This window comes from Apodemus sylvaticus, chromosome 17 (assembly GCF_947179515.1).
Source record: "Apodemus sylvaticus chromosome 17, mApoSyl1.1, whole genome shotgun sequence".
NCBI classification, from domain to species: Eukaryota; Metazoa; Chordata; class Mammalia; order Rodentia; family Muridae; genus Apodemus; species Apodemus sylvaticus.
This window is the reverse complement of record NC_067488.1, coordinates 35,277,001-35,291,540: the sequence shown is the minus strand read 5'-3', so window position 1 is coordinate 35,291,540 and position 14,540 is coordinate 35,277,001. Positions and strand designations below refer to the sequence as shown.

The 14,540-nt window shown below is 39.3% G+C and overlaps 1 protein-coding gene across 2 annotated transcripts in view; it reads left to right on the top strand.

The window, feature by feature from the left end:
* The first annotated feature begins 10,529 nt into the window (after positions 1–10,529).
* The window catches only part of Tmem71 (transmembrane protein 71), a 36,045-nt gene continuing 32,034 nt past the window's right edge, over positions 10,530–14,540 (top strand). Inside the window, exons 1-3 of one of the 2 annotated variants that reach the window (XM_052161121.1) lie at positions 10,530–10,893; positions 12,346–12,426; positions 13,843–13,903. In XM_052161121.1, coding sequence (XP_052017081.1) covers positions 12,387–12,426; positions 13,843–13,903 — 101 coding nt within the window. In that variant the 5' untranslated portion in view covers positions 10,530–10,893; positions 12,346–12,386. The remainder of the gene's footprint in view (positions 10,894–12,345; positions 12,427–13,842; positions 13,904–14,540) is intronic. The other variant, XM_052161120.1, reaches the window with a different exon arrangement.

The window sequence follows — 14,540 nt, the reverse complement described above, 5'->3', positions numbered from 1 at the left end:
ATAGCATTTATCATCCAATCCTGGACAGCTTTTAGAGTGGAAAGACGTGCTATTTATTAATGAACAACAGGTGGAGCCCTGGGCAGTCTCAAATAAAGATAGATACAAGATCATGTCATACACAATGAGAAAGTGCTATAAAAATGCCCAGGTTCCTTATTCAGAACAGCTTTGACTTGAGAATCCCTCCTGATGCTTCAAAACATATTCCCATTTGCCATGCCAAGAAGATGGGCTCTTCTCTTTTGGCTCCTATGGTGATAGATGTTGTCTTCTCAGATTTTTCTTAATTGCTGATATCACTTTTACTCACCAGATCAATGTCTCTCAAGTTTTACTACCCTACTCATCTCTATTAGTCTTTCCTGGATTGTTTGCTGACATGCAAATTCTCAGGTTCTAATTTTTCTTTTGGGTTTGGAGGCAACACCTTAATAAGCCACACTAAATGGGCCTTATCTACACAAAAAGCATTAGTCCTGAAGCGTGTGATATTTGTTGCTTCCTTGTGATTGTTGGAGACATTGGAGAGCTAGTTCATGATGAAGTGCTGAGCAAACATTCGGATCAAATTCAAATCTCAATCACCTCTGTACAAAACAACAAAAAAACCACTCTGTATGGGCCTATAAAACTTTTCTGGTGTGTGGCAGAGACTGGAGGGTAGCTGCAAGTCTGGCTGTCAGCTTCACTCTATATTTGGTGAAAGATTCTACACCAATGGAATAAGGTAGAAACTGATAAAAACAGAACATTCAACATCTTCCTATGGCCTCCAAAGATAACAAACAAGCGCACAAACACACAAGCACACAAACACACACATATGTATGTATATACCATACATATAACACATATGAACATATATACGTGTGTACACACACGTACATGTGAGAGAATTTTAAGAAAGAGTCTTAAGCATAAAGAGAAAGTATTAAACTCAATAATTAATATGAGATAAGAATATTTCTTCCCTTTAGGTCAGTTTGATTTAAGGATCAAATCACAATATCTTTCATTCTGCTTCTTTGAGGCTGACTTCAGTCATCTATATTTTGGTCCTTAACAGCTTCAGCCTTATCATTAAAATACTGTGGCACAAAAAAATCTTTTGAGTCTTTCTTTCACTGACCTAAATTAAGTTCAACTCTGAATTAGGAGTGTTAGCCAGGAGCCTGATCTGAAAGAAACTAAAATCTCTATCATGAAGGTAAAGTAGAAACTGCAAAACCCTCTGAACTGAGGGTGGAAGGCAGTGGGTTCTTTAAAGCAAAACTAAGATGTTTCCTCTGAAAGGAAAATGAAAGCTGGTGACAAAAGTAACTAATATTCAGCTCAAATGGTGCAGACTGAATGTTACTCCAAATTACAGTTTGCCACCATCCTCCGCAGCTGAACATATGCTTCTGGTCAGCGAAATTAGAAAAGCAAGCCCAGTGAAGTACAACTCCACTAAGAGGCAGAGTCCTGGTCTGTTTGCTTTTCCAGCCAATCTCTGCAACTTAGAGATACATTGTTGTGGATTGTTGCCATTTTGGGGAGGAGACCTGAACACAGCAGCCACACAAATTAACAGCCATCAATACAGTCCCTTTCAACAAATGTATTCCTTGATCCAAAGTTACTGAATTTTTAACTGGGATTTAAAAAAAAAATCAACCAGACTATTGTTTGGATCAGAAGTAGGTGTAAGAGTCCCTCCAATCATCTGAGGCACAAATGATTGGTTTTAGACATTTGATTAAGATAATTTAAATATCATCCTAAGTGAGGTAATCCAATCACAAAAGAACACACATGGAATACAGTCACTGATAAGTGGATATTAGCTCAGAAACTCTGAATACCCAAGACACAATTCACATATCAAATGACTCCCAAGAAGAAGGAAAGAGAGGTCCCTGGTCCTAAAAAGGCTTGTTCCAGCATTGTAGGGGAGCACCAGGACAGAGAAGTAGGAGGGGGTTGATAGGTGAATGGGTGGAGGGAACTTATGGGGTGGGGGGAACTGGGAAAGGGAAAATCAGTTTGAATGTAAACAAAGAATATTGAAAATAAAAAATTATAAAAAAGATAATTTTTAATATCCAAAAAAATACAAAGTATCAGGTGGCAGAAGTATGGAAATGGTAAAAGAGCACTTGCTTAATCAGAGTTCTATACCTCAGTACCAAATGAATAAATAAATAAATAAATAAATAAATAAATAAATAAATAAATAAAGGCAGGAAAGTGATAAGGCAAGTTCTGTTTGGTGACCACTGCTGTCCTTGAAAGAAAAAGGAGCTCAATCTGGTGGCATCTTCAAATGCAATAGACAGCCTGGATACGTGCATTTCTGCCTTCATTATTCATTTATTAATTATTGAAATGTTTCCACTCATTTAGGTTGTTGTTGCAAAAGTACCTAAAGGAGGAGGATTAAACACCCAAAGTGTGTGTTTTCTAGAGATCCAGAAGTTTCAGATAAAGATGCTGACCAATTTGGTTCTCAGATCTGTCTTCTGCCTGCACTTGGCCATCTCCTCCTTGTTTCAGGCTGAAAAGAGATCATCATCTCTGCTGCCTCTTCTAAAAGCATCAATCTTATCGTAGAGGCCCCAATTTCAGGACCCAAGAAATTACCAATGGTCCCACCTCTAGACGCCATCACACTGAGGATTGACACTTCAATGTGGGAATTTATGGAGTAAACATTTAGCCCATAGCTATCTACAGTGTTTCTGGTTTGGTTGGTTGGTTGGTTGTTGCTGTTGTTGTGTTTATTTGCTTGTTTATTTATTTGCTTGTTTGTTTTATAAAATTTCCCCCTACCCACTGCTAAACTGTGAGTGACAGAAAGTAAAGCCAAAGGAGATTCCTATACTAAAGTGACTTTATGTAATGGAAGCTGGCTACAGAAACATACACAGTGTGAAGCTATATACCAAACAGCAGGCAGCTGCTGGAGAGATGGCTCAGGGGTTAAGACCATTGGCTGCTCTTCTGACATTCTGAGTTCAATCCCCAGTAACCCTGTGTGGTGACTCAACCATCTATAATGAGATCTGATGCCTTCTTCTGTCATGCAAACATGCATGTAAATAGAGCACTCATATGCATAAATAAATCAATCTTAAAAAAATAGCATGAAATAGAGGTGTTAGAGAAATCTATGCATTCTTCCTATGTAGACCAGGAAAAACTGCATGGAGAGAAGGAACCAGATTTCTAGTATTTGAAGGATAAGTAAATTTCACATAATGACACTATGTAAACTGCAACTCTGTTTAAAATTATTTTAAATTAATTTTTTTGTGTATGAGTGTTTTGCCTGTATGCATGTCTGTTTACCCTCAGAAGAAGACAAAGGATACCTTGGAACTGTTGTTACAGACGGTTGTGAGCTGCTGTGTGGGCGCTGGGACTAAAAGCCAGGTCTAAAAGAGCAGCAAATGCTCTTAACTGCTGGGCCATCTCTCACTTCCCATAAACTGCAACTACTAATACTATATAGCTCCTTATAGGTCTGAGCCAGTAGCAACAAAAATTGACTATGCTGCCATTTTCTTTCTCCCATGCATTTATTGAATATCTGAAATGTTCCAAGAACAGTGCTAGGCATAAGTGTGTGTAGAGGTGAGTTCACACAAGTTTGTCAGTACATGGACCTAAGCACCCTAGTGTAGAGGCCAAAGTCAGAAATATTTCTCACTACCTTTAAAAGCCTTGAGAAAGGGCATTACACTGCCCTGGAGGCTCACTGGTTTGCTAGGCAAGCGGGGCAGTGAGCTTTGGGGATTCACTTGTACTCATCCTCCAACTGTAGCACTCACGCCAAAAGCCAGGTTTTTGATGAAGGTCCTGGACTGGAATGCACTGAGTCATATTTCCATCCATCAGTTCCTGGTCTTCAGGCTCTCAGGAGTATATTTAAGTGGACCAGCAAACAGGTCATCGCATTGAATACAAGTATTAGCGTGGAAGAATATATGGGGTCACATAGACCTGGCCACTTGCAGTTTGCCTCACTGTTTGTCCTTCTTCAGTATAAGATAACAGTATCTACACCCAAGGTAACTGATGGACTTCGAGATAGATGAGCTTCCTCTCTGTGGGAAGTGGTTGGGGGAGGTGAACCCTTGGAGTCTATCAGCATTGCTACCCTCCTGGTCTGTTAGCTTCCCCTTGTAAGACCCTGAGGGATTCTGAGGCAATATCCCCTGTGGTCAGCTATTGGAACTTCCTCTCTGGTGACTCTGCAAAACAATCTACAGAAACAACTTTACTCTAATAAGGACAAGCATCTTTTGTTTTTCTTTTCTTTCTTTCTGTTGTTGTTTTAGGACTAGCCACATCTTAAGATCTTAGAAAACCGTAAAGTTACGGGAAATAAGCCTGTTCACTTGCTTCTTGATATTGCTTGACTCAGTAGTAACCTCGACTGATACATTGTATAAGAAGCGGGCATTTGGAATAAAAATCAGAAATTATATTAGACTTGACATGCTGCCAGTACTTTGGGAAATAGATATTTCTCTGGTTGACTTTTCTTCATTGAAACAGTGATTGCAAACCTACTCCATGGAGCTGTAATGAGGATTTAATTGGAGAGAACAAGACTTCCATGTTTCATAAACTATAAGCAGTATTCATATGCCAGATGCTTCCCATTGGTCCTCTCAACTTTTGAAGGCCCATTTTCCTGAGGGTAGCCTTACCTGCACTAATTATGTGTCTATGAAAACACACATTTTTCTGAGAATATTTAGATATTTTATGTACACTCTAGTGCTTTCTGCTGGGGATTAAAAAGAAAAATAAAAAACTATTCCTGCCTCCTGGATCTAATTGTTTTCAAGGACTTACACAAGGACTACAAGGAGTTTTACAGCTAGCTGGTATTTCTCTTAGATATTTCTCATCTATTCTCTTCTATTTATCTATCATCAATCTACCTATCATCTATCTATCCTATCTATTTATTTAACTATCTACCTACCCACCTACCTACCTACCATCAATCCACCATTGATCATCTATCATCTGTTTATCTATCTACCCATCTATCTATCTATCTATCTATTAATCAATCTATCATCTATCCATCTCTCTATCTGCCCCTCTATCCATCTTTCTTTTTTCAAAACAAGGATGCTATCCAAATACATCTGGAAAAACGTTCAAGTTACAGGAAATAGGTAAATTCTGAGATTCATTAGGGGCAAAGGATATTTGAGAATATCAAATACAGACAAAATCTAGTTCAAAAGCAAATCCTAAAGATACTAAAATGAGTTTAACCACATAGAAATAGTTGGCCAAACTAAAAAGATTCCATTAGAAATTCATATTGTGTCACTATTTGGATGAGATTGGATGAGAAAGTTTGTTACTTTTATACAGATGTTAAAGTTTAAATACAGTTTAAACCTAGCAACATAGTAATCTACCCAGGTTCAATATTCCCTAATTTGCTTTTTCTTTCTATGTAACTCACAACTGTATTGCTATCACATCTTCCCTATACCAATGTGAATGTGGATAATCCCCATCCCAACAAGGCTAGATGACCCTAGATGGTATTTAGGTCCTACAATATGGTCACAGTTTAGTTATTATAATCTAGCTCTCATAAAACTGCAAACTTTGAAAGAAACAGTGTGATGGTTTAAATAAGAATGCCCCTCTACCCATGACTCACATATCTGAATGCTTAGTTACCAAGAAGAAGCACTATTTGAAGGGATTTAAAGGATTGGGGATTGTGCTTTTGTTGAAGGAAGTCTGTCACTGAACGTAGGCTTTGCAATTTCAAAGCCCAAGCCAGGGCCAGTGTAATTTTCTCAGCCTGAAGATGAGGATGTAGCTCTCAACTACTGCTCTAGCACCCCAAGACAATAAAGGACTAAGCCTCTGAAACTGTAACCATGCTCCCAATTAAATGCTCCTTTCATGAAAGTTGCCTTGGTCATGCCTTGGTCACTTTACAGCAAATAAAATAAAATAAAATAAAATAAAATAAAATAAAATAAAATAAAAGGCGGAGACAGGAGGTATGTATGAATAAGTCCTGTGACCGTGTGACACTTGGACATCTAAGAAGCAGTGATCCAGTGAGCTCAATGTACCAGCAATTAAAACCAAAGACAGAAGCATGTCTAAAATGATGTGTAGGTAGTGACACAAGTTTAGGGAACTTGATGGAGTAAAACAGAAGAAAAATACCAACTGTATTTTTTGATGTAATGCATAACCAAAGCAGTAATAAGGTACAAGAGGAGTTTGAGAAGCCAAGGACTCGGAAGCTCTTTTATTTTCCAACTTCTGCAAGTAGCAAGTTTGTTGGGGAACTTTCCAGCCCCCACGGGCTGGAAAAAGTTAAACTCATTCTCTTAACTTTTGGGTGTAGGTAGTGAGTACAATGGAAAATGAAAGGTTTTAATTTTCAGAGCCTGAAGTCAAAACCAGCTCCCTGAGTTACTGATTGCAGGGGGGAAACCAGTAGTGTATTGGACACATCGTGCAGGTGCGGATTTGAAGTTTTGCAACATCTGAGCATTGGACCTCCAATCTCAGAGTTCCCATGGTCTCACCCAGGTCATCCTATAACTTCCCTACCTAGACTTTTGGAGAAATAACTCTGTCTGTTTCTTCTTGGGCAGAGAAGACAAGATGGTTCCAAAGCCTCCGTACCAAGACAATTCACATCAGGGAAGATGTTACTATGAGATTCTGGACTTGAATTCTTCTCCCATGACTGACATAAGTCTTGAGTATCCTCTGGGGAGAAGTGAATGCACAATATTTGAAAATCATAGGTGGGTGTATCTCTGACCCAAATAAAGAACTGTAATAAATTAGATGTTATTGCGTTATGTCCTCCTCCTCCAGATACCTATTACTTGTCTATTTCTCTGATCTGTGATGCTTTTCACTGGTAAAAAGAATTTCTATACTGTGGATACATTGGGCTTGGATACTTAGACTGCTTCAACTTATGTATGACAATGAGTGGAAATTTCAAGTGCCAATTAGACAAAGGAGCATTATAAGCCATTATGAGTTTCTGTAATCTCTGTCCCCCTCCCTCTCCCTCTCACTCTCCCTCTCCCCTTTTCTCTCCCTCCCACCTCCTTTTCCCTCTCTTTCTCCTTCTTCTCCTCTCTCTCCCTCTCCCCTCACCTCTCCCTCTCCCTCTCCTCCCTTTCCTTCTCCTTCTCCTACTCACTCTCCCCTTCCCCTCCCCTCCCCTTCCTCTCCTGCTCCTCCTCTCCCTCTGTCTCCCATTCCCTCTCCCTCTTCTCCCTCTCCTTCTCCCCTTCCCTCTCCCTCTCCCCCTCCCTCTCCCTCTCCCTCTCTTTCTCTGATCAGCATTAAAATGTAGGTGTCTGAGCTAGAGAGATGGATCATCTTTTAAGAATTCTTGCTGCTCTTTTAGAGTTCCCCTGTTAGGTTCCCAGAACCTACATCATAGCTCATAACCATCAATAACTCCAATTCCAGGAGATCCATCATTCTCTTTTGCCATACTCAGTTACTGTATGCACATAAAATGCATAAAATAAAAATTTTAAAATGCCTAGATTTTTTTTAAATCAAAGGGATATGCCCATCATGAGACTGATTCTCTAGCCTCGATACTAAAGCAATGGCAGCCTAGGGCTTATACTTTAGCTATAGGTAGGGTGCTTGCCTAGTGTGGATACATTCTTAAGTTCAATACCCAGTAGCATAAAAATAAAATACAATGATGATCCAAAGCACACTGGACTATGGCCAGTGTGCAGCCAACACAGGACACGGAATTTTAGTCCACTTGAAGCAGAGAAGGAGAATAACTAGGAATGAGGTAGGACAAGAAATTGTAAAGGAGAGCTTAAACCTCACACAAATATACACACTGGTTAGAGTCAGGTTTGGTGTTCTTATCAGTGGCACAGAATGGGAGCTAAAAGGACAGTTGGTTAGGTTCAGAAGACAGCCACAAAAGAGAGAAGAGCAGCAAAGGCTGGAATGCGTAAGAACAACTCCCATCAGATTAGTCAGTGACTGCCATGTTTGACCAGTTCCCAGCTGAGAGTCTCAATCCTTATTACCTATGATGCTTTGAAGAGAATCTGATGGTTTTCTTCACAGCCATACTCCTGGACTAGGTTTTGTGAAGCTAGTGAAGAAGACTCAGTAGGGAAAGGAGCCATTGAGTTCAGTCCACAGAGAGATCCAAATGTCCCATGCAGGTATGCATGAATGAGATACGAACCGAGTCTGACCAGCACAGATTGTCGTGATTGTTGCGATGCATACCCCGACAAAAAAGCAACATGGAGAGGGAAGAGTTAGCATGGATCATGATTCCAGGCTTCAGTGCATCACTCTGGGGAAGTCAAGGCAGAAACAGAAGCAGCTATGTAAAGCAGTCTCATCACATTGACAGTTAAAGAATATACACAACCGTGTTTGCTTGCTCTCAGTTAGCTCTTTCTACTTTTATATAGCCCACGAAATGATGCTGCTATCAATAGTAGGTATCTCCCTACATGAACTAACCATTAAGATATACCCGGACCCCCAGATGTGTCCCCAGGCCAACCAGATCTAGGCAATTTCTCACTTAAGACTCCCGGTCTCAGTTGACTCTGGGCTGTGCCAAACTGAGAGTCCAACTAGGCCTCTAACATGGATCTAATAGCAGCCAAGGCTCGGCTCCATTTCCACATTCTGCACAGGTTGCTGGTGAGAAAATGAAGTGGAAAGAGTTCTGGGGAAAAAGCTCAGCTTAGCCGTGGTAACCAATTACAAAGTCACCACTTGAGAAAATAAAAGCATATCACTACAAACAACTAAGGTTTGGATACTTGGTTTTACTGTGGAGTAATATCTGCGATAAAATGGCAGCCGTGCAACTCTTTCCAGATTATTAGCTTTCTGAGACTCTGGCTAGAAGAACAATGTCACGACCTGATAAAAGTCTGTACTATGTGTGGCAAAAAGCCCAGTGTGAGGTAGATGGTAGCCATGCAATTCATTTATTTTTAAGTTCCTAATGTATACTAGACCTCAGGCTAAACCTATGATAGACAAGAAGAAAAGCATAGGCCTTAAACTCCAACACTAACCCTAAAGCAGGAGATGGAACATAAAGAGACTCTTGGTTCATAACTGTAGTTATGATGCACACTCCAAATGAAAAGTGTAGAGAGTTGTGGACTTCATAAGTTGATCTAGGAGGGTCAGAGAGTTATAGAACAAATCACTTAGGAACAAGATGTAGAAGCAATGGTGGTATGCTCAAAGGCTCCAAGGTGAAAGCAAAACTGAACAAGATGAAAGACTAAAGATCAGCATGGTCGAATTTTAGAAGACAGAATGCGTGCAGTATAAGGCTAAAACTAAGGCAACAGTGGACCTCATGTGGCCTCTTAGACTGCAGGGATGATTTTGAACTTATTATGAGAGAGTAGCAAAGATGCCTCATTGCAGGTTTTAATTTAAGGAATGACATGATCAGATTTCCATATTGAGATATGTGTGTGTATAATGTGTTGGATAGAGGCCAAGTAGACAGTTGGAATGTTAGCATAAAATACAGGCAGAATGAGGTAGTAAGTGGAGTCCCAGGGAGAGATAACGGAGGTGGAGAGAATGTGGGATTCTGTGTAGGAAATAATACTGATGTCTCCCGACATCAACAAAATCTCGGTGCTGCAACAATTCCCAAGAATTGATAACACCAACTTTTCCACCAGCCTGACCAATCAAACTCTCCGAAGAGAAATCAATTAACAAAATCCAATAAGGAATACATCTTGCACATTTTCTCAGGTTCCCAGCTATTTCTTTCTTCTCTCTTCTCATTTGATTTTCTAGCCCAACCTTGGGGCTGTAGATTATTACATTTAAATTTGAGAAAATTGCAACTCAAAGATGCTAAGCCACAAGTCTGAGGTCCCAAAGCTATTGAGAAAGATCATTTTAGTCTTAGCCTGTGAGCCTGTGAAACCCATCTTCCTTCTACTTCCTGGTGTTACCTCAGTGTTTCTGGAGTGAGGACTTCTTTTGCTGCTTCGAGAGCATAGATGTGTACAGAAGCACAAAGAGATTTGAGCTGTATTAAAATATAAATGCAGAATGCCACCCACTGAGCATCTTGAAAATTCAAATTTTTTTGATTCAACATATCCATACTGTGAAAATTCTCATTAAAATCACATTATTATGCTCTTTTATAGCATCCTGAACTTGATAGCACTGATACTCTATCTTTGATATATTTAGGTTAATTGGACCAAGAGCATAATAACTGTATGCTACTCATAATCGAATATAATCAGAAAATGGCAAACAGGAAGCATCGCTTAATTTTTCTGATGTTCGTACAGATTGGGGTGTCACAGAGGCTCTGAGAAGCATCCCTCATTGATCACAGTGTATCGAGCTGACCTGACTCTGAGTTGCCTGTTCCCTTCAGATGGTCAAGGAGATCTGCTCTATTCACTATGTGAACACCACTGATACGATCGTAACAGGAAGTATGACCTCATCCTGCTACCCTGACTCTAGTTCAGAAAGGCCGATATTGAAAGTAAACAAGTGCAGTGAGACTAGCTCCCAAGAATGACAAGCTATTCTATTCTGGGAAACAGCTGAAAGATCCAGAGGCCCCTGAAGACCAAACGGCCCCGTGGATGCCCTCACGGCAGAGTCATGGTCAGCTTCCACCAGAAGGGAAGACAGGATTCCCTTTAGGAAGTAACGTCTGCACCTGTTGACATTCTGATGGGATTTTTCAGCTGAAGAACGGCTTGGTCCAGCTTTCTGCACTACCACCCACAGGGAAGCTTCGTGTTTCAGTAATCCTCCTGTCATTTATCAGTTGGAAGAAGAGCCTGGGGACTCCCTGTGGAGGAATATGTATGAGCAAGTTATATTTCAGAACAGATGCATTGCTTTGATGAGCTGGTAGACAGAGTCTGTTTCTTGAAAAGTTCTCGAGTTGTTAATGCAAGTTGTTTTCACAGTTACTAATTCTTGACTAACTGGCGTTATGCTCCCTGTACACAGCTACTCACTTTTGTAAGATCAAACAGGGAAACCTTGATTTCTGCTGCAGAATGTTTTGCCTTAAAACTAAGCTTACTGCCTGAGGAAAACTAACATACAGTCATTTGGATTGGACAAGTTCTTATTGTATTGGTCAATGCTGAAGTCACAAGGGACATGCTAGTATGTTTGCTTGTATACAATATCATCTTTTTCAAACCAGTAATTTTCTTTTTTAAAAAAAACTGTGTGTTTTTATTGAGAAATCTTCCAAAAAATGCTAGAAACTTTTCTTGTATTCTTTAAAGGGATCTTACAAGCTGGAGTATATGGTTCCTTGAAAAGTTCATAATACATTATTAAAATAATCTAGTTTGAGTCTTAGAGTTGATGTGATTGATTTAATGAATTATGCTACAACAATTATTAGTTGATATGTTTATAAAATGTAGGGACAGAACTACTGTATCATAAAAGGCTCTCATGTCACCTTATGAAACTACTAGGGTAGTGTTATACATATATACTTATATACATACAAACACACACACATATATATATATATATATATATATATATATATATATATATACACACATACATAATTTATGTAATTCAGTAGCCATATGAGAGATAGGACCATGTGATAAGAGGTACCTGATCAATATTTAAACAAATTGCACACTTTGAAGCATGCTTACTTTGAAACTGAAAAGTAAATTCTAAGCTTTCAGGAATGTGGCTTTGTAATCTGGGCTGTGGTGGGCTATTTGTAGCTCAGTTTAGCTTATGCTGTTTAGGAATGTTCAGACTGATAGCCACCACAGAAAGCACTGGCCTTCTCCATAGCCACTCGTCAATGGTTCATGTTGTTGAGGAAAAAAAAATCTAGGCAACAGTCTCCAGGCACTTTCTGCAACTCAATAATGAAACTACATTCTGCTGGCTGCTTTAAATACCCATTTGTTTCCAGGACTCTAGACCCAGTCTCTTTTTCAGATTTCTTAATTAAGTAACAAAAACTATTTAATCTGGATGACAAATAAACCTTTGCAAGTATTGCTTTGTCTCTCAAAATGGTGTTGTTATTTACAGAATATTCAGACTTAAGGAATGAGACAATGAAAAATAGAATTTAAAAGTCTTTAAAGTAGGCAGCACCTCACTGAAGTCCCACAATCTGGTCTGCTTCTCCAATCCTACATCTCCATATTATTTCAGCAAACAAATCTGACTAGTGCAATTAGTAGGCGCCATCTGTTTTGGCATCATTTGTCTATTTTTAATATATAGTCCATCTTTTTTTTTAAACGTCTTTTGCAGAAAAAAAAAATCTGTGAAGTTTGAACATCGGCCTTCTCAAGATGTACCGAATCTCTCAAATGATGTCGACACCAATAGCAAGTAAATGTGAAACTGCTCTGTGCAATTATCTTTGAACGATTAGAGTCCTCTTAGCAATTTCCTTGCTTTGATTTTGCTGATACTCAGACCATTAGCCATCTGTCAGTAGCTTGTGTTTTTTAAATGCCAGTGTGCGCTTTGGCAATGATTTCGACTTCATTTCTTTCCTTGAGAGAAATGTGGCATATTTTTTTCCTTTTAGGATAAAAAAAAATTACTATTTTTTTAGATGCCTATGCATAAATGTGAAAGGAGACCATTTATTGGCTACTATTAAGATGCAAAACTGTCTACAAAAAATGCTCAAAGCTTGATCACAACTTGCAGAAAATAAGGGCGTTGTTCAAAACGGTAGTGGTTTTGAGTTTCTTCCTTCCTCTTATTTTTCTCTCCCAACCCTCTTTGTAATCCTCTCACACCCACTTTTTTTTAACTAATAAAATAGGAGCCCAAGCTGACAGTTTAAATTACCTTATTTGTTTTCAGTAGTGATTGTCAGCAAGGAAATCAAGTTTCTCTGAGCCAAGCTGTTAGATGTCTTGATACTATCACTGCCTTTTATGACATTCTATGATTCTATGAGTTTAGACTACTAATCACCTGCAGCTCTCCTCCAAGTGAAGCCCATTGTCATGCCTATGACTTAAATCTTCTTTAGTGAAGACTTTACAGACTTCGTAGTTCTAAGAGTCGGGTCTATTTTAAAACAATAAAATCAATCCTAGGCCTGGGGAGGGGCACTGCCATGTAAAATGTAAGCTTGAGAATCTGAATTGACATTCACACAGCCCACATACAGGACGGGGTATGATGGCATGAACCCGTAATCCCAGACAAGCCAAAGAACCATAGAGGAACACACACACACACACACACACACACACACACACACACTCACAATCTGAAAACTTCATACTCCGGCCCCCACAATGCCTTCTGTTTGCTATCATATAAACACCTTAAAAAGCAGTAACTAATAACAAAACTCTTTGCCAGTGACTAGATTCCCTCACCTTATGGAGTTAGCTACAATAGCCAACACACTGAGTGACTGATTTTGATTGGTTTTTTGTTTTTGTTTTTTTTAAACTTCACACAAAACGCTTTCTCCCATTCGTAAGCTCTGTGTGGTGGTCATGATTTATCACCCTGCACTAAAGAAAGCCATCAAGGACTGAGGAGTGTGAGAATGAGAGAAGATGGACACTTCTAGATTACTTTATGCTTCCCACAGGGGACAGGAGACAAGTTGGTAGATTCTCTAAAACTAGCTGTTCACACCCGTCTTCCACGTTGCTGTCTTCCTTCTAAGGTTGGAACTTAAGTGAGGCATGACTGCCTGTGTGTCACCCTTGCAGCTAATCATGGACATACATGTTGGTGAGATTTTGACAATTCTCTCATTCCCTTACACAGATTCCTCCAAATCAGACAGAGGACCTTCTGGAAAGCTGTCCCCCACAAATCTTTTCCCAAGGTATGTTGGGGACTTTCTCTGTCAAACTCCCTTCCTGCCCATCTTACTATGTCTTTCTTTAAAAGAACTATCATACATATATCATCCAGGCTTGCCATGGCTATATATTTTCAGTCCCCTACATTAACTACTGAAAACTTGTCTACTTAAAGAATGGGGTATTCTTTTTTTTTCTTTTAATGTGAGTACGTAACAAATATATATTGGGATGGCATAATAGATATGGTTGGGATGATCTATTTTCTTAACTTGGTATCTTTGTTGCTTTCTATTGCTGTGACAAAACACAGTTACCAAGACAACTTATAAAAAACATTATGGAAGCTTACAATTCTAGGGTATTGCTATAGTAGAAGCATCTTTCACATGACCATCATGGAGGGAAACATGTCAACAAGCAAGCAGGCATAGTACTGGAAAGCTTATATATAACACAGAGCACAAGGCAGATAAAGAACTAACTGGGACAGGGGCAAATTTTTAAATCACAAAGCCCATTGACACTCTTCCTCCAATTAGGCTACACCTTCCAATCCTTCCCAAACTGTTTCATCAACTGTGGACCATCCTTCAATGGGATCTTTGTTTTCCTTCCTGTGATTTTTCCTATTGAGCTTCGGTCTACCCCTTATTCCTT